Source organism: Pongo pygmaeus, chromosome 18 (assembly GCF_028885625.2).
Source record: "Pongo pygmaeus isolate AG05252 chromosome 18, NHGRI_mPonPyg2-v2.0_pri, whole genome shotgun sequence".
Lineage (NCBI taxonomy): Eukaryota > Metazoa > Chordata > Mammalia > Primates > Hominidae > Pongo > Pongo pygmaeus.
The window spans coordinates 18,467,974-18,490,175 of NC_072391.2; the positions used below are offsets into that span (position 1 = coordinate 18,467,974).

The 22,202-nt window shown below is 40.9% G+C and overlaps 2 protein-coding genes across 2 annotated transcripts in view; one reads left to right on the forward strand and one right to left on the reverse strand.

The window, feature by feature from the left end:
* The window catches only part of BMERB1 (bMERB domain containing 1), a 154,372-nt gene extending 153,071 nt beyond the window's left edge, over positions 1 to 1,301 (reverse strand). Inside the window, exon 1 of the mRNA XM_054452588.2 lies at positions 1,023 to 1,301. Coding sequence (XP_054308563.1) covers positions 1,023 to 1,128 — 106 coding nt within the window. The 5' untranslated portion in view covers positions 1,129 to 1,301. The remainder of the gene's footprint in view (positions 1 to 1,022) is intronic.
* A 101-nt stretch (positions 1,302 to 1,402) lies between these two features.
* On the forward strand, positions 1,403 to 19,920 carry LOC129015031 (phospholipid-transporting ATPase ABCA3-like). Its single transcript, XM_054452587.1, has 6 exons — positions 1,403 to 1,606; positions 13,403 to 13,590; positions 14,237 to 14,407; positions 14,833 to 15,014; positions 19,287 to 19,360; positions 19,758 to 19,920. The coding sequence occupies exons 1-6, from the start codon at positions 1,574 to 1,576 to the stop codon at positions 19,896 to 19,898; spliced, it is 789 nt and encodes a 262-aa protein (XP_054308562.1). The 5' UTR covers positions 1,403 to 1,573; the 3' UTR covers positions 19,899 to 19,920.
* Positions 19,921 to 22,202: the final 2,282 nt, after the last annotated feature.

Sequence of the window (22,202 nt, forward strand, 5' to 3'; positions counted from 1 at the left end):
ATAGAGAAAGAGAGCGCGCACACACAATTTTCCACCAGGTGAGGACAGAATAAGATCACATTCACAATCCTTTAGCCCTACACCGCTCAGAGATCCGTGCTGGGGCAGAGTGCGGAGCAGTGACCCAGAGCCGAGGCAGGAAGCTGCAGGGTCCCTGAGAAGGACCTCTCCTTCCCAGCCTGGTGGGCAAGCCATGTGAAAGCAGCGGCTTTGGGGAGCTCCTGGGTTTGCAGGGACCTCCAGTGACCCTGGAGCCCCTGACGCTGCCTCTACACTTTGAGGGCAGGAGTTTCAACTATTGTATCCTATTAATGAAACACAAAAATCCTTCGTTTACTTAGAAATGTTGACATCCAAACACCGCAGAGAAAACCAGTAAATAAATACGGCCGGTCTATTTCAAAACTGCCTTCTAGGGTTGTACCCAAGCAGCCTTTAATTGAGTCAAGAGAGAAAGGAGAACGGTGTGTGCATGGGTCATCTTTTGACCCTCTTGCCGCCCCAAGCCTCCCACCCCGACCCAAGGAAGGCGGGGGAGAAAAAGCTGGGAATTTCAGGTGCACTCTGAAACCTCACTCAGCGGGTAGGAAAGCAAGCGGAAACCCAGCAGACACTCCCCTCTCTCCAGGGACGTGGGCGCTTTCCAGGACGGTCCTGCGTCTCCAGCGCCCTGGCGCATCCCAGGCGGAGAGAGGATCCTCCTCCCTGGGCTGTGGGAGAGACCCGACTTCACAGGACCAGCTGCGACCTGACGGATCCGGGACTCCTAAGTCGAGTCCAGGCTCCTGCCTTAGCTGCCTGGCCATCTCCCAACCCCCCCAGTGAGACTCAGCCCGGAGGGTCCCCCCTTTTGTTCGCAGGGAGAGCGCGTCGCTGCGCAGAGCTGTGTATCCCCCTGCGCTGCCAGCCCCGCTGCGGGGGCGCTTCCCTGGGTCCACTGCTGGCGTTCCTCGCGCTCCCGCGACCACCCGCTCAGGCGCACGGATCCCCAGCTGTCCCCGGCCCCCCGCCCCAGTACTCACTTCTCCCCAGTCCCTCCGTTTTCCAAGCCGTCTCCTCCACCGCCCCATAGCGCCTCAGAGGCTTCTCGGCTTCCAGATGGGTGGACAAAGATTGCTTTAACTCCATCGCTGATCCCCGTGGCCAGGTCGACGGGTCTCCCTTTACTCCATCCCCGCTGCGGGCTGCAGGGAGGGAGGTGGCTCCAGCCAGCAGCGTTTTAAGGGGCCGGGCGCCCGTGACGCCGCGGCTCCATCTCTTCCGCCGCCAGCGCCCGGGAGCGCCTACTGTTACCCAGGAGGGGGAGGGATGCACGGCACATGCGCAGTGGAGGCTTGGTGGGGAGGCTTGGGGGCTGGGTAGGGAGACAGAGGGGCAGGTGGTAACTCTAAGAACAACAACAAACAAAACAACTAAAATAAAACCAACCCAAAGGAAGTGAGAACAAGGCGCCTGCCTATTCCAGAGCCCCTAGTGATGCTTGCTATGGGGCTGGCATTGTGGGCGGCTTGCGAGCTGTAAGCGGGCTGCGGGTTTTGAGTGGGATTGGTGAGCCCATCTCTATCTGCGGGCGATGCATCCATCTTTCTGGGGAGCATGCGGAGGCGTGAGTGTGGACCTAGATCTATGGGTTCTGGGCTTGGCTGACTGCGTTTCTGTGAGAATATCTGTCGTGTGCGTCTGTATAATTTGAAGTGGGACAGTGGATGCCTATGTCAGTTCCATATGTGTTTGCATGCACTTGGGGGAGAGAGAGATGAAAATATTTTGCACACAGGTATAGCAGAGCTGTTTGGAGCACGGGGCTTTACTTTCCAGAAACCCCAGAGGTTTATCTTTAAAAAAAAAAACAAAAAGAAAACACCATGGCAGTGGCTGGGCACGATGGCTCATGACTGTAATCCCAGCACTTTGGGAGGCCGAGGTGGGTGGATCACTTGAGGCCAGGAGTTTGAGACTAGCCTGGCCAACATGGTGAAACCCCATCTCTACTGAAAATACAAAAATTAGCCAGTTGTGGTGGCGCAGGCCTGTAATTCCAGCTACTCGGGAGGCTGAGGCAGGAGAATCTCTTAAACCTGGGAGGCGGAGGTTGCAGTGATCCGAGATCATGCCATTGCACTCCAGCCTGGGCAACAAGAGGAAAACTCTGTCTCAAAAAAAGAAAAGAAACGAAAAAAAGAAAATGATTTCCCAGTAGGAAACAGGGAAGGAATATGAATAGGCATGTCATGTGGGCAGAGGAGGAAGGCCTAATGTGAGAAGCTGCTCAACCCCCTTAGTAATAAGGAAAATGAAAATGTAAATAAGAATATATCATCCGATAGGCAAAAACTAAAAAATCTAACAATCATGTGTTGTAAAAGATGTGGATTTTTTTTTTTTTGAGACAGAGTCCAAAAATGCTGGGGTTACAGATGTGAGACACCATGCCTCGCATAATTTGAACTCTTATCTAATGCTAGTGGGAGTATAAATTGGTACAACTTTTTTTTTCTCTCTGTCACCCAGGCTGGAGTGCAGTGGCATAGTCTCGGCTCACTGCAACCTCCACCTCCCGGGTTCAAGCTCCTGAGTAGCTGCGACTACAGGCGTGCCACCATGCCCGGCTAATTTTTTGTATTTTTAATGGAGATGGGGTTTCACCATGTTGGCCAGGCTGGTCTCCAATTCCTGAGCTCAAGTGATCTGCCCGCCTTGGTCTCCCAAAGTGCTGAGACTACAGGCATGAGCCACTGTGCCTGGCTGCATGAATGTAATGTTTATTGTTCTCAGGTATATATGTATAGCTCTACAAATTATATATAATAGCACTATTTAACATTTTCTTATAATTTATACAAGTGATATCATACTTCATAATTCTGCAAATTGCCTTTTTCTGTTGTTGTTCCACAATATGCTTTTCTTTTAAAAAGACAGAGACAGGTTTTCACTGTGTTGCTCGGGCTGGTCTTGAATTCCTGGGCTCAAGTGATCCACCTGCCTCAGCCTGCCAAAGTGCTGGGATTACAGGCATGAGCCACCGTGCCTGACCCACATTATGCTTTTGAGAAATACGAATGTTGATTCATGTAACTCTGGTTCATAGTCTACTGTGTAGTATTCTACATGAATTAACCATAATTGGTCTATTTTTTCATTGATGAGGTATAAAGATTATTCCCAATTGTCCACAATTACAAACATGGCAGCAGCAAATGTTTTTATACTCATTTCCCTGTATGACTGAATAGGAGTTTTTCTAGGGGAAAAAATTACAATGGCATGGGGTATGCACATCTGCCAATTGGACTAGAGTGTCAACCTGCTTTTAAAATTAGTTGTACCAGGCCAGGCACAGTGGCTCACACCTGTAATCCCAGCACTTTGGGAAGCCGAGGCGGGTGGTTAGTCTGAGGTCGGGAGTTCGAGACCAGCCTGGCCAACATGGTGAAACCCCGTCTCTACTAAAAATACAAAAAAAAAAAAAAAAAATTAGCCGGGCCTGGTGGCGCACATGTAATCCCAGCTACTCAGGAGGCTGAGGCAGGAGAATCACTTGAACCTGGGGGGCAGAGGTTGCAGTGAGCTGAGATCACGACACTGCACTCCAGCCTCAGTGACAGTGAGATGCTGTCTCAAAAACAAAACAAAACAAAACAATAAACATTACATTCAGGATAGTAATTACTTTGGGAGGCTGGGAAAGGGTAAGTAGTTGGTTTCAGCTATATCTAAAATTTATATATTTTTAAACTATTTACAGAATTTTGAAAAATTTTAAATCTACAGAAAAGTTGCAAGATTAGTACAATAAGAAAAATATAGACCTTGGCCAGGTGCAGTGGTTCATGCCTATAATCCCAGCACTTTGGGAGGCTAAGGTGGGAGGAATCCTTGAGCTCAGGAGTTTGAGACCAGCCTGGGCAACAAAGCAGGTTTCTGTCTCTACAAAAATAAAACATTAACCAGGTGTGGTGGCACAAACCTATAGTCCCAGATACTCAGGAGGCTGAGGCAGGAGGAATGCTGGGCCTGGGAGGTTGAGGCTACAGTGAGGCAAGACCACACCACTCTACTCCAACCTAGATGACAGAGTGAGACCGTCTCCAAAATACATACATATATATATATATAATTTGTGTGTGTGTATATATACAGTATGTGTATATATACATTATTTTATATAATGTATATGTTATTTTCTTGTATATGTGTGTATATATATACTATATATATACACACACACACACGTCCCTTACTAGATTCACCAATGAATATTTAAATTTATATTTCTTAAAAGAGATCTGAAGCATATATGTTAAAATCTGTTGGAGATGGCTGGTGGGCACTACACCCTTACCAGAATGACTAAAATTAAAAAGACTGACAATACCAAATGTTAGTCCAGATGCTAGTAAATAAATGAGTTAGCAGTTAGTAAGAATGTAACTACAATTTATTGCTGTTGGGAGTATAAAACGGTACTACCACTTTAGAAAATGAGAGATAACGGCTGGGCATGGTGACTCACGCCTGTATTCCTAGCACTTTAGGAGGCTGAGGTGGGCGGATCACCGGAGGTCAGGGGTTCGAGACCAGCCCAACATGGCAAAACCTCGTCTGTGCTAAAAAAATTCAAAAATTAGCCAGGTGTGATGGCACATGCCCGTAATCCCAGCTACTCAGGAGACTGAGGCAGAAGAATCGCTTGAACCCGGGAGGCGGAGATTGCAGTGAACTGAGATTGCGCACTGCATTCCAGCCTGGGCGACAGAGTGAGACTGTCTCAAAATAAAAAAAGAAATAAATAAATAAAAAACTGGCAATACCCTCTAAAGCTACAAATATTTTTTTTTTTTTTTTCTGTCTGGCAGCAATTCTATTCCTGGATATATCCCTAAGAGAAATACATACTTGTGTCCACCAATGTTAAAAGCTTTACTCATAATGACAAGAAATGAAAACAACTCAAATGTCTATCAATAATAGAATGGACAAAAATTATGCTATATTCATACAACTGAATCTGCACAGCAATGAAGAAGACCAAACTACTGGCCAGGCACAATGGCTCACACCTGTAATCCTAGCACTTCAGGAGGCTGAGGTGGGCAAATCGCTTGAGCCCAGGAGTTCGAGACCAGCCTGGGCAACATGGCAAAATCCCTTCTCTACAAAAAATACAAAAATTAGCCAGGCATGGGTGGTGTGTGCCTGTAGTCCTAGCTACTCAGGAGGCTGAGGCAGGAGGATCACTTGAGCATGGGAGGTGGAGGCTACAGTGAGCCGTGATCGTGCCACTGCGCTCCAGACTGGGCCACAGAGTGAAACCCTGTCTCACAAAAAAAAAAAACAAAACAAAAAAACAAATTACTATCAACAAAATGGATGAATCTTACAGACATAATATATAAATAAAAGGGTGCGTATCCCTTAAAAGACGGTTGATGCATTTAGGGATCTTTGTCATGTAATTATCTCTACATTAAAATATTTTATAATTTAAAAAAGAAAAAATACATTTATTGGATCTAAAAATTCAACTCATGGAAATCTACCCGAAGGAATATTTGAATTACTAAAAATACATTCACACAATATATATTTTTTTACAATTTATGTAAACTGTAGAAAAAATTAGAAAAGGGTCAGTATCTTACAAAAGGGAAATGGCTAAACTTACGGTATGCCTGCAGTGTAACACTGTACACTTATTTAAAATGATGTTTACAAAGAAATGTAATAGGGAAATGTCATAGGGAAAACATATCACAATTTAATCAAAATATCAGGAAAAGTAGAATACAAATTGTAATATAAAGTGTGAGCTGTTCTGGATCTTTTGGCTAAGATCAAGTGTACACTATAATCTCAATCATATTTTATAGAATGATAATGGTAGAAATTTAAAAATACTGTGATTCCATTTTTTTTTTTTTTTAGACAGAGTCTCGCTCTGTCACCCAGGCTAGAGTGCTGTGGTGTGATCTCGGCTCACTGCAGCCTCCACCTCCCAGGCTCAAGCAATCCTCCCACCCAGCCCTCCCTGGTAGCTGGGACTACGGGTGTGCACCACCTTGCCCAACGAATTTTTGTATTTTTAGTGGAGATGTAGTTTTTGCCATGTTGCCCAGGTGGGTCTTGACCTCCTGGCCTCAGGTGATTCTCTTGCTTCCGCCTCCCAAAGAGCTGGGATTACAGGCATGGGCTACCACACCCGGCTACTGTGATTCCAATTTTACCTGTTTACGTATATACACACATGTATACACATCCAGGGTGAAAAAACACTAAAATGTCATACACTAAAATATTGATAGTGACTACCTATGTATGTCATGATAATAATATACTAGGTACCTCATGTAAGTAGAATAACATAAAATTTTCCTTGTATATCTGATATACTTCACCTAGCACAATACCTTCAAGGTTCACCTACGTATTGGAATTTCATTCAGTTTGGCTGGGAGCAGTAGCTCATGCCTTTAATCCCAGTACTTTGGGAGGCCAAGGCAGGCAGATTACTTGAAGTCAGGAGTTAGGCCGGCCAGCATGGTGAAACTCCATCTCTACTAAAAATACAAAAATTAACCAGGTGTGGTGGTGTGTGCCTACGATCCCAACTATTTGAGAGGCTGAGGTGGGAGAATTGCTTGAACCGAGGAGGTGGAGGTTACAGTGAGCCAAGATTGTGCCATCGCACTCCAGCCTGGGCAACAAGAGCGAAACTCCGTCTCAAAAAAAAAAAAAAAAAAAAAAAATTCATTCTGTTTTAAGGCTGAATAATATTCCTTTGTATGAGTATACAACATTTTGTTTTTCCATTCATCCATTTATGGGACATTTGGGTTGTTCGTACCTTTTGGCTCTTGCAAATAATGCAACTATAAACATTAGTATACAAATATCTGTTTGAGCCCCTGCTTTTGATTATCTGGGATACATACCTATAGGTTGAATGCAGAATCATATAGTAATTCTATGATTATTTTCGTAAGAACTTCTATACTGTATTCCACAGCAGCTGTGTCATTTTACATTCCCACCAGCAATGCACAAGAGTTCCAGTTTATCCACATAATCACTAACTCTTCTTAATTTTTGTTTTAATAGTAGCCATCCTAATGACTGTGAGGTGGTATCCCCTTGTAGTTTTGATATGCATTTCCCTAACAATTAGTGGTGTTGGGCATTTTTTTCATGTGCTTATTGGCCATTTGTGTATCTTCTTGGAGAAGTGCCTATATTAATCATTTGGACGATTTTAGATTGGGTCGTTTGGTTTCTGTTGATGTTGAATTGGAGGAATCCTTTATATATTCTGGATATTAATTCATACACGATTTGTAAATATTTTTTCCCATTACATCTAACATATGCCAGACAAGGTGCTGTAAGGGCATAAGGATGGCAAGTCTGGGCAGAAGGAGAAGATGACCTGCAATTTACTTGTACCTGAGGCCTTGCTCCATTTTACTGAGAACTCTGCAGCAAGATGGCCTTTCACAGGTACCCCAATTGAAACACGATCACTAACCTTTGTATCTCTGCATCTGCCAGTCATTGGCTGTACATGCCACCTGGAAGAGAGGGTGTAACCTTAGAAAGAAGCTTTTTCTGCCTTTTCTGGTGTTCTTTGGTGCACAAGTGTTTTAATTTGAAGTTCAGTTTATCTAATTTTTCTTTTATTGCCTGTGATTTTGGTGTTCTGTCCACAAAATCATTGTCAAATTCGATGTCATGAAGTTTTTCCTCTATTTTTTTTCTAAGTGTTTTATAGTTTAACTCACATGTTTAGGTCTTTGATCCATTTTGAGTTAATTATGGTATATGGTGTAAGGTAAGGATCCAACATCAATCTTATTCATGTGAATATCCAGTTTTCTCAACACCGTTTGTTGAAAAGTCTGTCCTTTCCCTATTGAATGGTCTTGGCACCCATGTGTGATTCAGTTGATCATTTCCTGAGGATTTATTTCTGGGTCTCTGTTCTATTTTACTGATCTATATGTCTGTATTTATGCCACACAGTTTTTCATTACTGAAACTTTTCAGTAAGCTTTGAATTTATAAAGTATGAATCTTCCAATTTCATCGTTCCTTTCAAAAGATTGATTTGGCCATTTGGGTCCCTGAAGGTTCTACATGAATTTTAGGAGCATTTTTCTACTTCTGCAAAAAGAAAAATTATCAGGATTTTGATAGAAATTGCATTGAATCTGTAGATTATTTGTAACAACAATAGTAAGTCTCTCAATCCATGAACATGGGATGTATTCCTATTTATTTATATCTTCTTTAATTTTTCAGCAATTTTTATGGTTTTCAGTGTACAAGACTTTTAACTTATTGGCTAAGTCTATTCCTATGCATTTTATTCTTTTTGATGCTATATAAATTGAATTGTTTTCTTTATTTCCTTTTGGGGGTTTTTATTGTTGGTATACAGAAACGTAACTGATTTTTTAAAGAAAAAAATAGATCAATCTGTTACACATATTTCCCTATACCTTGTACAACATGAACAGAATAGATGAATAAAAATTCAAGAAAAATTAAGAGGAAAATAAAATAAATCCAGAGAAGAGATAAATCCATAGAAAAACTCACTTTGATTAACTTGGAAAGTGCCACAACATTGCCACTAAGCTTCTTAGAATCTATATTAACTATGAGATCTGACTTCATATCAAATGCAACTATCTCTTCCAAATAGAAGTCAGGGTCCAAGCAATCTGACTGAGTGAATCTTCAGGGATATAAAACTGGATCATGGTTATAATTTGCTAGGATGCTCCCTTTTTTGTCATTGTTATTGTATTGTCTTTCTCTGCCTGGAGAAAAAAATGGGATGGTTGCTATAGTGGTTATAGTAGAGTCAAGAGACAAGAGACGACTTGGTCTCCAGCACCATTTAGATACGGGAGGATAGGGAAATAGAACTCCTAGTCAGGGCTGTGAAGGTATTACATAGAAGGCCATAATGGTGACCAAACTAGTTCAAATCTATGCATATCTATCAACTTTGTGCTTGATATTTGGTGGTTTTTCCCACTCAGAGACATGCTGAGCAGCAACTATGGCTCATGAGATATTGGCAGATCTAATTTTAAATACGGGGTGGCACTGCTTGTTTAAATGTAGAAGTAGCAAGGGCTATGTGAATTCATCACTTTTTCATGGTGCCAGAGTCAATGGAAACTTGACTTACATCCAGGAGTCACACAGCTGGTTTCCATGTTTATTTTTGTCTCTTTGTTTTTTAATGTAAGCATGTATAGCTTGCATGGCCCCCAGTTCCCCCTGTTTTCTATCTTTGTCCTGACTGAGAAAACACAGAGTGCCTTGACCAACCTGAGTTGCTGCTCAGGGCCAGCTTTATGCCTTCCCCTCCAGGCTTAGACCCAAGCCAGGGCCCAGAAGGTGCCAAGGAACATTCCAAGACACTGATAAGGTTGTTTAAGTTGTTGCCCAAAACTGAAAGGTCAAACATCTTGCTAAACACATAGAAAGTAGCCCTGGCCCTGAGCCAAATTCTTTAAACACTCTGTAAACCAACTCCCTCCTTATAGCCGTACCCAGGTAGAACATCTTCTTTCTTACTATCCATCACAAGGACACCACAACTCTTGTATGTAAATTTTTCTAACAAATGTTTTGGACTGTTATCTAGGGCTTCTTTCTTTGGAATCCCAATTGGCCCTACCTCAGGGTGATGTGGGGCAGTCCATTGTAAGAACTCCTCAGCCACCACTTTTGGGGCAACACTGACCATTGGCTCCAAGGACAGAACATAGCTATACATTTCCTCCTGAACACTGCTTTTGCTGAGTCCCATGAGTTTTTGTGTAGTGTTTTATTTGTTTTCACTCATCTCTAAGCATTTTCTAAATTCTCTTATCATTTCTTCATTTAGCCATTGGTTGTTTAAGAGTGTATAGTTTAATTTCTGCAAATTTGTGAATTTTCCAGGTTTTCTCCTGTTAATGATACCTAAATTCATTCAATTGTGGTTGGAAAAGATGGTTTATCTTTTCAAATCTACTGAGATTTAATTTGTAGCCTAAAATATGGTCCATTCTGGAAGATGTCCCATGTGCATGTGAAAAGAATGTGCACTCTGTTTTTGTTGATTAGCATTCTGCATATGTTAGTTAGATCTAATTGGTTTATTGTGTTATTTAAGGTCTCTGTTTCCCTATTGATCTTCTGTCTGGTTGTTCTACCCATTAATGAGAGTAGGATATTAAAATATCCAACTATTATTATAGAATTGTTTCTTCAATTCTGTCAGTTTTTTCTTCATCTATTTTGATGGTCTGCTATTAGGTGTGTAAATGTTTTTACTTTTTATATCTTCATCCTGAATTGAACCTTTTATTAATATGTAATATTCTTTGCTTCTTCTAAATTTTCTTGATTTAAGGTCTATTTTATCTGATATTAGTGTAGCCACCCCTACACGCCATTTGATTACTAAATGCATAAAATGTCTTTTTTTCCATCCTTTCATTTTCAGTCTACTTATGTCTTTGGATCTTAAGTGAGTCTGTTGGAGATGGCTTCTAGTTGGGTCATTTTTTTTTAATTCATTCTGCCAATCTCTGTCTTTTGATTGGAGAGTTTATTTTTATTTAAAGTGATTACTTATAAGGAGAAACTTATTTCCATCATTTTGCTATTTTTTCTATATGCCTTATAGCTTTTATATCCCCAATTTCCTGCATTACTTTTTTTTTTTTTTTTTTTTGAGACTGAGTCTCACTCTGTCACCCATGCTGGAGTGCAGCGGCACAATCTCAGCTCATTGCAATCTCCGCCTCCCGCGTTCCAGCGGTTCTCCTGCCTCAGCCTTCAGAGTAGCTGAGATTACAGGCTGGTGCCAGCACACCAGGCTAATTTATTTATTTATTTTTTTTTCTTTAGTAGAGACAGATTTCACCATGTTGGCCAGGCTGGTCTCGAACTCCTGACCTCAAGTGATCTGCCCGCCTCAGCCTCCCAAAGTGCTGGGATTACAGGTGTGAGCCACCATGCCTGCCCAGCATTACTATTTTCCTTTGTATTTAGTTGAGTTTTTTGTAGTAAAACATTTAAATTCCTTTCTCATTTTCTTTTGTACATATTCTATAACTATTTTCTTTGTAGTTACCAGACAGATTACATTTAATATACTAATGTTATAATACTAATTTGGATTTATATCAACTTAACTTCAGTAACATAAAAATACTCTGCTCCTTTACACCCCTTTCAGTTGCTGATGTCACAGAATTACATCTTTATAGACTATGTGCCCAAAACATAAATAATTATTTTAAATGCATTAAAATTTTAAATTACATAGAAAACAAAATGTAAAGTAAGAAACTTTTGTTATGATATGATTAGCTTTTATAATTCCCTATGTATTTACCTTTATTGAGATCTTTACTTCATATGGCATTAACTTATTGTCCAGTGTCTTTTCATTTCACCTTGTAGGACTTCCTTGAGCATTTCGTTCAGGACAGTTGTATTGACAACAAACTCCATCAACTTTCATTTATCTGAGAATGTCTTAATTTATTCTTCACTCTTGAAATACTTTTGCCAGATGCAAGATTTCTGTTTGACAGTTTTCTTCTGTTAACACTTTTGAGGGTGAATGGGGAAAGGCTTTGCTTCTGGTTTAGCCCATTGCCTCTGGCTGCCGAAGCTTCTGATATCTGCTGATAATCTTCAGAGACTTTTTAAAAATGTGATCCATGGCTTCTGTCTTCCTGATTTCAAGATTCTCTCTCTGTCTTTGGCTTTTGCCGAATTGATAATAACATGTCTTGGTGTGGGTCTCTTTGAGTTCGTTTTACTTAGAGTTCATTGGGCTCTTGGATGTTTATATTCATCAAATTTGGAAAGTTTTCAATCATTATTTCTTCAAATTATCTCTCTGCCCTTGTCTTTCTTCTCCTTCTTAAATACCACAATGTATATATTAGTCCACTTGATGGTGTTTCAAAAGTCCCTTAGGCTCTGTTTACATTTCTTTGATCTTTTTTTTTTTTTCTTTTTTCAATCTTTTTACTTCCTGTTCCTCAGACTCAATAATTGCCATCGTCCTATATTCAAGTTAGGTAATTTTTTCTTCTGCCTATTCAAACATGACTTTCAATCCTACTAGTTAATATTTTATTTGAGTTATTGTACTTTTCCACTCTAGAATTTTTTTGTTTCCTTTTAAAGTTTTCTACCTCCTTATTGATATTGCCATTTTGTTTGTACATCATTTTCTTGAGTTCCTCCACATCTTCCTCTAGTTTTTAAAGCATCATTAAGACAGTATTTTAAAGTATTTTTCTAGTATATCTGCCCTCATGTCTTTTTCAGTACAGTTTCCATTCATTTTTTTTTTTCCTTTGATCCTTTGATGGGTCATACTTTCCTGTTTCTTTGTATGCTTCTGAGTTTTATTAAAAACTGGACATTTGACTCTAATAAAGTGGTAATTCTGGAAATTATATTTTCCTCATTCTCCTAGGTTTGCTGTTGTTTGTTACTTTTTGTTTATTGTTTTTGTTTTTTGGATTGTTGTAGGCTGTCTCTGTGCTTAGGATCAGCCTGGGGTGTGAAACTAAGTTCTTCTCAGGCATTTTCTGAGCCTGTGTCTTTCCCTGAGCATGTGTGGTTACTTTATATTTTTCTTTATATATACAGCTGTGTTTTAATGCCCTAATACTTAATATATGAATCCCAAAAGAGGAAAATGAGAAAAATGAAGGATGGTGTGTAAAGGGAGCTAGTCCTTTAAAGCCCCTGTCACTTCAAATAGAGGGGCAGGAGCTTGTGCCATGCCAGGAGTTTAGGGGGCATTAATAGTTTGGAAACACTGTAAATTAATTAGTAATTTAATTTAATTTAAATTGATAGCCTTTTTCTCTGGCTCTTAGGCTATGTGCACCTCAGTGTAAATCAACAGAAGGGTTTGACTAATTGGTGAAGCAACATTTATTGCAGTCTCTGATTTGGGGATGAATGCAGAAAGGCTTTGCCTCTGGTTCAGCCTTACCCTGGAACAAGATATACATGTGGCTCTACAGGTTAAACAAAGCCAAAACATCATGGTTGCCATGCTCCTTAGAGTTCCTGGTTAATGAGAAAAGCATCTCATATTCTAATACTCCTCCAAATTGTGTGGCTCTAGAATTTTATTTCTAACTTCTTTATCCCCAAGATCATTAAAACTGAATTACAGAAGCTATTATTCCAATGTCCTACAATAGGTCTGACAGCTGTAATTTTGTAGCCCTTTAGGAAAAACATAGTCTTGGTAGGACTCTTAGAAGCATGGCTTGGAGGACTGCAGGTTTGCCATCTCATCCATGGATGTAGAGTAGGATGGCTGACTTGCTTTACTCAAGGCAATTTTTGTTATTAGGTGAGGTCAAGAATTGGCTACTGTCCTCAATTTCATGCCTTGCTGGAATATATGACTGCTCAGGAAATAATGATTATGTATGCCAGAATATGGGGAGTCTCTGAGCCCCAGATTGGGCTGTATGTGAACAAATGGTTGAATTCACTGGAACTGGAGTCTCATGCTGACAGGCTTATCAACACCTACAGGTAAGTCACTATGCTACTGCTCTTTTCTGTTGATGCTGCTAATATTGAGGTTCTTGCTGTTTGAAATGAAGCTTACAGCTCCACCTAAGCTCCTCTTCCCACAATTACCTACTTGTGAAACTATCTAATGTTCTGCTAGGCTTCAGATGCCAGTAACAAGGCATCTGAAATCAATACAGTGCCACATCTTCCCTTTGCAGAGATGGAACCCAAAGTCTTGGTTCTATTTGAACTATATCCTCTGAACCTCAAAAAAAGGAATGTCTTCTCTTCCTAGTGTCCCTATAGTTCTTTGTCTACCAAGTAAGGAGGAATGCAGGCCCTTTGAATTGTGATGTGATTTATGTGCCTTGGAAACCGTAACACTCTAAAAACATGGGTAAATAAATGCCACTGATAATGCTGCCAAAATCAATTACATAAAAGTCACTCCTCTATATCTCAAATTAAAATGAATTGATATACACGTCTGTAATTGGGTCTGCTACCTAATCAAAGTCACATATAATCAGCATTGGGACATCCATGTTAAGTGTTTGCTGAGACTCTCAGCATTTGGGAAATTTGTACTAACTCTTTCCTATACATAGCTGATATGTATAGCCATTTTTTCTCTCACTTTTTCTCTCCTTCTTTGGCCATGAAGTGGAGGAAACAAACGTAGGCTGAGTACTGCTATTGCCCTAATGGGAAGGTCTTCAGTCATCTTCCTGGATGAGCCATCAACTGGCATGGACCCAGTAGCCAGACGCCTGCTCTGGAACACGGTGACAAAGACACGTGAAAGTGGAAAAGCCATCATTATAACCTCCCACAGGTATGGCTCATTGGGAGGCTTGGTTGAAGGCTAGCAAGGGTTTTAGTGGCTATAAGAAGGAATTATTTAGGCCCAGTGGATAATATTGGACACTAAACTTGCCTGAGTATGTTAGCTCCTCATTAGGTATTAGGATTCATGTTAATCCTAATAAATCAAATGGCTAAAAATCCTCACTGAGTTTTAAAAAAAAAGTGAGGAAAAGACAGGACTTCAGAAGATGTTCTATTTGAAAATTGGGCACTGTGTTCTTTTTCATTTGAAAAATTCCCACTTCCCATCTATGTGCTTTATGATTGGAAAAATACAACTTCTGATTGAAAATAGGGTCACAAAATTCTGGCTCTGACTGAGCTACACAATGTCTTCCAAAAGAGAACTTTTTATTTTTACTCTTACAATGTTCTGCCCTTTTGTTTTGCAAGTATGGAGGAATGTGACGCCCTCTGTACCAATCTAGCCATTATGGTGCAAGGGAAGTTCACTTGCTTGGGCAGCCCTCAGCATCTCAAGAACAAGTTTGGCAACATTTACATCCTGAAGGTTAAGGTCAAGACTGAAGATAAATTACAGGATTTCAAATGTTATGTTGCAACAACATTTCCAGGTAAATTAAGTTGTGCTGCCTTTGTCAGAAGTGTATTAAACTGGCCGGGCGCAGTGGTTCACGCCTGTAATCCCAGCACTATTGGGAGGCTGAGGTGGGCAGGTCACTTGAGCTCAGGAGTTTGAGAAATGTGTTAAATCATATTTGTTGTTCTCACCATCCATATGATTTATGTCTTCAATACCAGTTTTCTGTGAGTTATTGATAGGTATTGATTTTCTATAATGCTCCTTTGGCAATGTTTGATACTGTAAGTCTCTTATGCCAGATTATGCTAAGTTTCACAAAAAGCAGAGGTCCTCACAAACTCTTACATCACCTAACAAGGCAGTTTTATGTTTGTGCTGTCCATATAAATTAGTTGGGCGCAGTAGCTCATGCCTGTAATTCCAGCAACTTGGGAGGCTGAGGCCAGAGAACTGCTTGAGCCCCAGGGTTTAAGGCTGCAATGAGCTATGATTGTGCCATTGCACTCCAGCCTGGGTGACAGAGCAAGACCCCATCTCTAAAAAAATTAATGATAATAAATAAAAACTAAAAATAAATTATGTATCTAATGTCCTATTTTAGCATAATTCTCAATTATTTTTACAGATTATTCACGCCAAATTTTAAGGTTTTTTCCTTCACACTGCTCATGCAACTTTATGCTTTTGCTGTCTCAGCTAGGATATGGTATTGAAATGCAAATAAGAACTAGTATTTCTCCCCTTTCAAGAGTAGTTTGGTTTCTGAGTGCCGTTTCTTCATGCTAAATTCAGTAAGCACCTCTCTGCTGCCTACATGGAACAGTACAAGAGAGAGCATCCATTTCGATGTCTTATCTCTCTTTCCTTAACCTAAAGCATGGGCAATGGCAAGGCTTTTAATAATTCTGGTTTTTCATCTTAGTTTCCACTTTGGTAGGCTGAGCAAAATACCACAGAAGTTCCTGTTGTGTGTTAGGCTAAGGGGTTGAACATTTGTGTCCTAGGCAATGGAAAATAGCAAAATTGATTACACAGTAAGAATGAAAATCAGGGCTGGGCACAGTGGCTCATGCTTGTAATCCCAGCACTTTGGGAGGCTGAGGTGGGCAGATCATCTGAGGTCAGGAGTTCGAGACCAGCCTCGCCAACATGATGAATCCCCATATCCATTAAAAATACAAAAATTAGCTGTACATGGTAGCACGTACCTGTGGTCTCAGTTACTCAGGAGGCTGAGGCAGGAGAATTGCTTGAACTGGGGAGGCGGAGGTTCCAGTGAACAGAGGTCATGCCATTGTACTTTAGCCTGGGTGACAGAGAGAGACTCTGTCTCAAAAAAGCAAAAAGAAAAGAAAATCAGAAAATAGATACAAAATGGATGGTCAAGCATATGTGAAGAATGAGCTGTGTGGAAAAATTATCACCTCGGTGTTGGTCATAGTGTTTATGGTGTGTTCTTGACACATGTAGATGGGTATGTCCATTAAGAAGTTGAATATTCACTTATGCATTCATGTAGCAAATATTTTTGAGGACTTATTGTGTCAAGAGTTCTATTTGATGTGATCAATAAATCACTTTAGGAAAGCTCTATAGGCTGGGCACAGTGGCTCACATCTGTAATCCCAGCACTTTGGGAGGCCAAGGCAGGCGGATCACAAGGTCAGGAGTTTGAGACCAGCCTGGCCAATATGGTGAAACCCCATCTCTACTAAAAATACAAAAATTAGCCAGGCATGGTGGTGGGTGCCTGTAATCCCAGCTACTTGGGAGACTGAGGCAGGAGAATCGCTTGAACCCAGAAGGTGGAGGTTGCGGTGAGCCGAGATCGCGCCACTGGACTCCAGCCTGGGCAACAGAGCAAGACTCCATCTTAAAAACAAAAACGAAAACAAAAAGCTCTGCACACTTCAAGATAACACAGAAAAACAATTCAACAAAATCAGGTAAACAATAAATGACCCAGACTAGTAACTTAATAGAGAAATTGAAATTACTTTTTAAAAAATCAAACAGAAATCATGGATATGTAATATACAGTGAATAAAATGAAGAATGCAGTAGAAAGCATTAACAGCAGAATTTATCAAACAGAGAAAAAATCTCAACTCAAAATAGGTTTTTTGAAAATATACAGTTAGATGATTAAAAGAAAAATTAAAAGGAATGAAGAAAGCTCATGGGATTTATAGAACAGCATCAAAAGAGCCAGTGTTTACATTATTAGAGTTTGTGAGGAAGAAGAAAAAACAAATTGTTGGAAAGCTTATTTAAAGAAATAAAAGCAGAAGATTTTCCAAATATTAAGAAAAACATAAATATCCAGGTACAAGAGGGTCACATATCTGCATTCGGATTCAATACAAACAAGGCTACATCAAGACATTATAATTAAATGGTCAAAAATCAAGCACAAAGAGAGGATCTGAAAGCAGCAAGAGAAAAAAAAAAAAAGCAAATAACGTATAAGGGAGATTCCATAAGGCTAGCTGTAGGTGTCTCAACCAGGACCTCATAGGCAAGGAGAGAGTAGGATGACATGTTCAAAGTACTGAAGAGAAAAAAACCTGCCAATCAAGATACTGTATCCAATACCATGTTGAATAGGAGTGGTAAGAGAGGACATTCTTGTGCCAGTTGTTCCTGTGCCAGTTTTCAAGGGGAATGTTTCCAGCTTTTGCCCATTCAGTATGATATTGGCAGTGGGTTTGTCATATGTCATGTCATGGCTCTTATTAGTTTGAGGTATGTCCTTTTGATATCTAGTGTATTGAGAACTTTTAACATGAAGGGATGTTGAATTTTATCGAAGGCCTTTTCTGCATCTATTGAGCTAATCAGTGGTTTTTGTCTTTAGTTCTGTTTACGTGGTGAATCACATTGATTAATTTGCATATGTTGAACCAAACTTGCATCCTAGGGATGAAGCCAACTTGATCATGGTGGACAAGCTTTTTGATGTGTGGGTGGATTCAGTTTGCCAGTATTTTATTGAGAATTTTTGCATTGATGTTCATCAAGGATATTGGCCTGAAGTTTTCTTTTTTTGTTGTATCTCTGCCAGGTTTTGGTATCAGGATGATGCTGGCCTCATAGAATGAGTTAGGGAGGAGTCCCTCCTTTGGTCACCAGACTACATGTACCTGTAGGAGGTAGCTAGAGACCCCTATTGGGAGGTCTCATTCAGTCAGGAGGAAAGGGATCAGGGACCCACCCAAAGCAGCAGTCTGGCTGCTTATTGGTAGAGCAGGTGTGCTGTGTTGTGTGGGACCTTTCCTTGTTCGGACTGCCTATATTCTTCAAAGCTGACAGGCTGAAGCAGCTGAGTTGACCAAACCACAGAGATGGCAGCTGCCCCTCCTCCAGGAACTTGGACCCATCTCAGGGAGACTCTAACTCATTGCCATTTGTTGGCTGGGATTCCAAACCAGTAGGTCTTAACTTGTGATGTGACGTGGAAGTGGGGCCTGCAGAATGACACTGCTTGGCTCCCTGGATTCAGCTTCCTTCCTAGGGATATGTACAGATGGACCTCCCACCTTGCCAGGGATCCCAAGACTGGAGTATATAAAACTCCTGGGTCTCTGTGTGTGCCTGAGTGGCTGCTCTGTCAAGACTTCACACAGCTCTGTGTATCAGACCCAAGGCCCTGGTGGTGTGGGCTCATGGGGGGATCTCTTGATCTGTGGGTTGCAAAGATCCATGGGAAAAGCATGGTTTCCTGGGCAAGGTCTCACCATTACTCGCTGCTTCTCTTGCCTAGGGGTGGGGGTTCCTTTGGCTTCGTGTAGCTCTTTGGTGGGCCATCTCCACCCCCTGCTCTTCTTTGTTCTCCATGGGTCGAGTTTTTAGCCTACTGGGTCCCAATGCGAGAACCTGGATATGTCAGTCGAAGGTACTAAGTTCACTCACCCCTCTCCATTCCTCTCCATGAGTGCTGTGAACCGCAGCTACTTCTAATAGGCCATCATGGATCAGGTCCCTCTGCAAACATTAGACTTTTACAAGGCTCAGTTTTCTTACATTGGGCATGTCAGCTGATAATTTATTGTACCTCAAATCCTGCCCTCAATAATTGCTATGAGCTCCACATAATAAGATGATTTCATGAGGAATAAATCTGCTGAAAGCATTAACCATGTCATGGATACCAAAGAGAGTGGGTTAGTGGGTTATATCTCCTTTCGTATTGACCTCCTCTATTCACCCCTCCACAGTATATAATTAAGTAAATGTAGTAACATTTTGGCGATTTCAAATGAAGCCTGTGAGATTATTCACCTGTCCTATTTTCATTTCTTAGGTAGTGTCTTAAAACATGAAAATCAAGGGATCCTTAACTACTACATTCCTAGCAAGGACTGTCGCTGGGGAAAGGTGATGGTAGAAACCTTGCCCTTCTAACATTGCATGTTAAGAGAGCACTAACGATGGGGAGTATTTGGGATTTGGGAATGTGGAATGGGAGCCTGGCATTATTGGGGGAGTAGCACCATTAGGTTGCTTTTCAAACACCCCTAGAGTTTAATAGCTTCAATTTCTTCCCCTGAATTCCATTATCACTCCATATCCGTCAAGAGAATGGGAACAGAGAATGGCCTCCTCTCACTTTCTCAATTCTCTGTTCTTCCACCTTCTCACCTCTCCCTTCTGTGCCTTTTGTCCTCCAACATACACTTGATAGGAATTGGGGGAGTGGAGGAGAGGCTTATCTGAGTTGGAGGCTGAAGGGGAGATTGCAGTAGTAACTATGTTTTTGTTGCTGTTGTTAAAGGTGTTTGGCATTTTGGAGCAAGCTAAAGAGCAATTCGATTTAGAAGACTATTCTGTCAGTCAGATCACACTGGAACAGGTCTTCCTGACCTTTGCTAACCCAGAGAAATCATCCAGTGATGATGAAAATGAGGTGCCATGAGATTCAGTTACAACCAGTGACCCTCGTGTCTTTCATAGATGACACCTGGATGCATAGGGGGACCTTCCTGTGCATGTATATCTTGGCATAAATATATTTATGTAATAAAGATTTTCCCAAAGGAGAAAGTTTGTCCCCTTCATTGCAGATTTAGATGAGCGGCCTGTGTATCCAGCATGCTCAAATCTGAAGACATTTGGTGAAATTCCCATTTTCTCCCCTTGAGATATGAAAGAGCAGCATTTATCAGGGTTGGGACAGGAACCTGTTCCTGAGTGTTCTGGACATTTGAACAGAAGGATCCGGTAATGATGGAGCTGTCAGATGGGACAGCCCAAAGAACAAGAGCTTTATGTTTCAGCAGTTGAGTTACGGATAAGAAGCGCATAAGGCCTGGATCACATCAGCTTTCCCATGGATATACACATACACACATTCACACTCACACACACGTGCAGGTATACATGCATATACACATATATCTAATATAAATTCATCAATGTTGGAGGGCTGAGTTGGGTTACTATTTCAGACATCCAAAATAAAGTTCATATGCTTCAGTTGAAAGAGAATTTTTGCACCAAGAACATTTGGGGTCCATGACCAGAAAAAAAAAGGATTATTTAAAAATAGTGTGTTTTCTTTTCTACGATTGTCTCAACTCTAATAAAGAAGAAGGAGAAATAAAGTGGAGAGGGAGGGACACAGAGATATTTTCTTCTGATTCTTGCCTAGGTAGATAGATGGAGTCCCCCATAAATAATATGAGAAATCAAAGCACCTCTTCAGGATTAATAGACAGCTAGGATGGTTCTTGTAGAATTGCAAGATGAAGAGAGTCTATAAAGGTGCACTATTTTGGGGTGGCTTGTTCAGTGTTTTCAAATCCTTAATTGGATATTGTTGATTATAAAGTGACACCCACCAGATGCTTACTGTTCTTTTTTTTTGTTAGATAAAGAGGGAATTTGAGTTTGTTTCTATGAAGTGTCTAGGAGTGTACGAAGTCTCCAATTAAAACAAAATTGAGCTGGGCGCAGTGGCTCATGCCTGTAATCCCAGCACTTTGGGAGGTTGAGGCAGGCGGATCACCTGAGGTTGGGAGTTCGAGACCAGCCTGACCGACATGGAGAAACCCCGTCTCTACTAAAAATACAAAATTAGCCGGGCGTAGTGGCACATGCCTGTAATCCCAGCTACTAGGGAGGCTGAGTCAGGAGAATCACTTGAACCTGGGAGGCAGAGGTTGCGGTGAGCCGAGATCGTGCCATTGCACTCCAGGCTGGGCAACAAGAGTGAAATTCTGTCTCAAAAATAATAACAATAATAATAATAATAATAATAATAATAATTGAATATAGCTCTTTCTCTGGTTCATAGGCTATGCTCACTTGAGTGTAAATCAACAGAGGAGTTTGACTAATTGCTAAAGCAATACTCATTGCAGTCTCCAGGTTGGCGGGGTGGGGAAAGGCGTTGGTTCTGGTTCAGCCTTTATATGGACAAGATGTTGTACAGGTTTAACAGTGTAAATACATCCATGGCAGCCATTCCCCCTGGAGTTCTTGATTAATGAGAAGACCATCTCATAATCTAGTACTCCTCCAAAATGAGTAGGCTCTGGAATTTCATTTCTAACTTCTTTATCCCCAAGATCATTAAAACTGAATTATGGAACCTACTATTCCAATGTCCTACAATAGATCTGACAGCTATACTTTTGTAGCCCTTTAGAAAAAAAGTATCTTGGTAGGACTTTTAGAAGTATGGCCTGGAAGACTGCAGGTTTGCCATCTTATCCATGGTTGTCTAGTGGGATAGATGCCTTAGGTCTTTATTTAATGCAATTCTTGTAATTAGGTTAAGGTCAAGAATTGGTTATTGTCCTGAATTTGATGTCTTGCTAGAATATATGACTGCTCAGGAAATAATGATCATGTATGCCAGATTATGGGGAGTCTCTAAGCCCCAGATTCAACTGTATGTGAAAAAATGGTTGAATTCACTTGAACTGGAGCCTCATGCTGATGAGCTTATCAACACCTACAGGTGAGTCATTATGCTGCTGCACCTTTTGTTGATGCTGCTAATGTTGAGGTGCTTCCTTTTGTCCCTGCTGTTTGAAATGAAGCCCATAGCTCCACCTACGCTCCTTTTCCCACAATTACTTAATTATGAAACTGTCTAATGTTCTACTAGGTTTCAGATACAAGTAATAAGGCAAATCAATGTAGCTTCACGTCGTCCTTTTGCAGAAATGAAACAATAAATCTTAGGTTTTTTTGAACTGTAGCTTCTGAACCT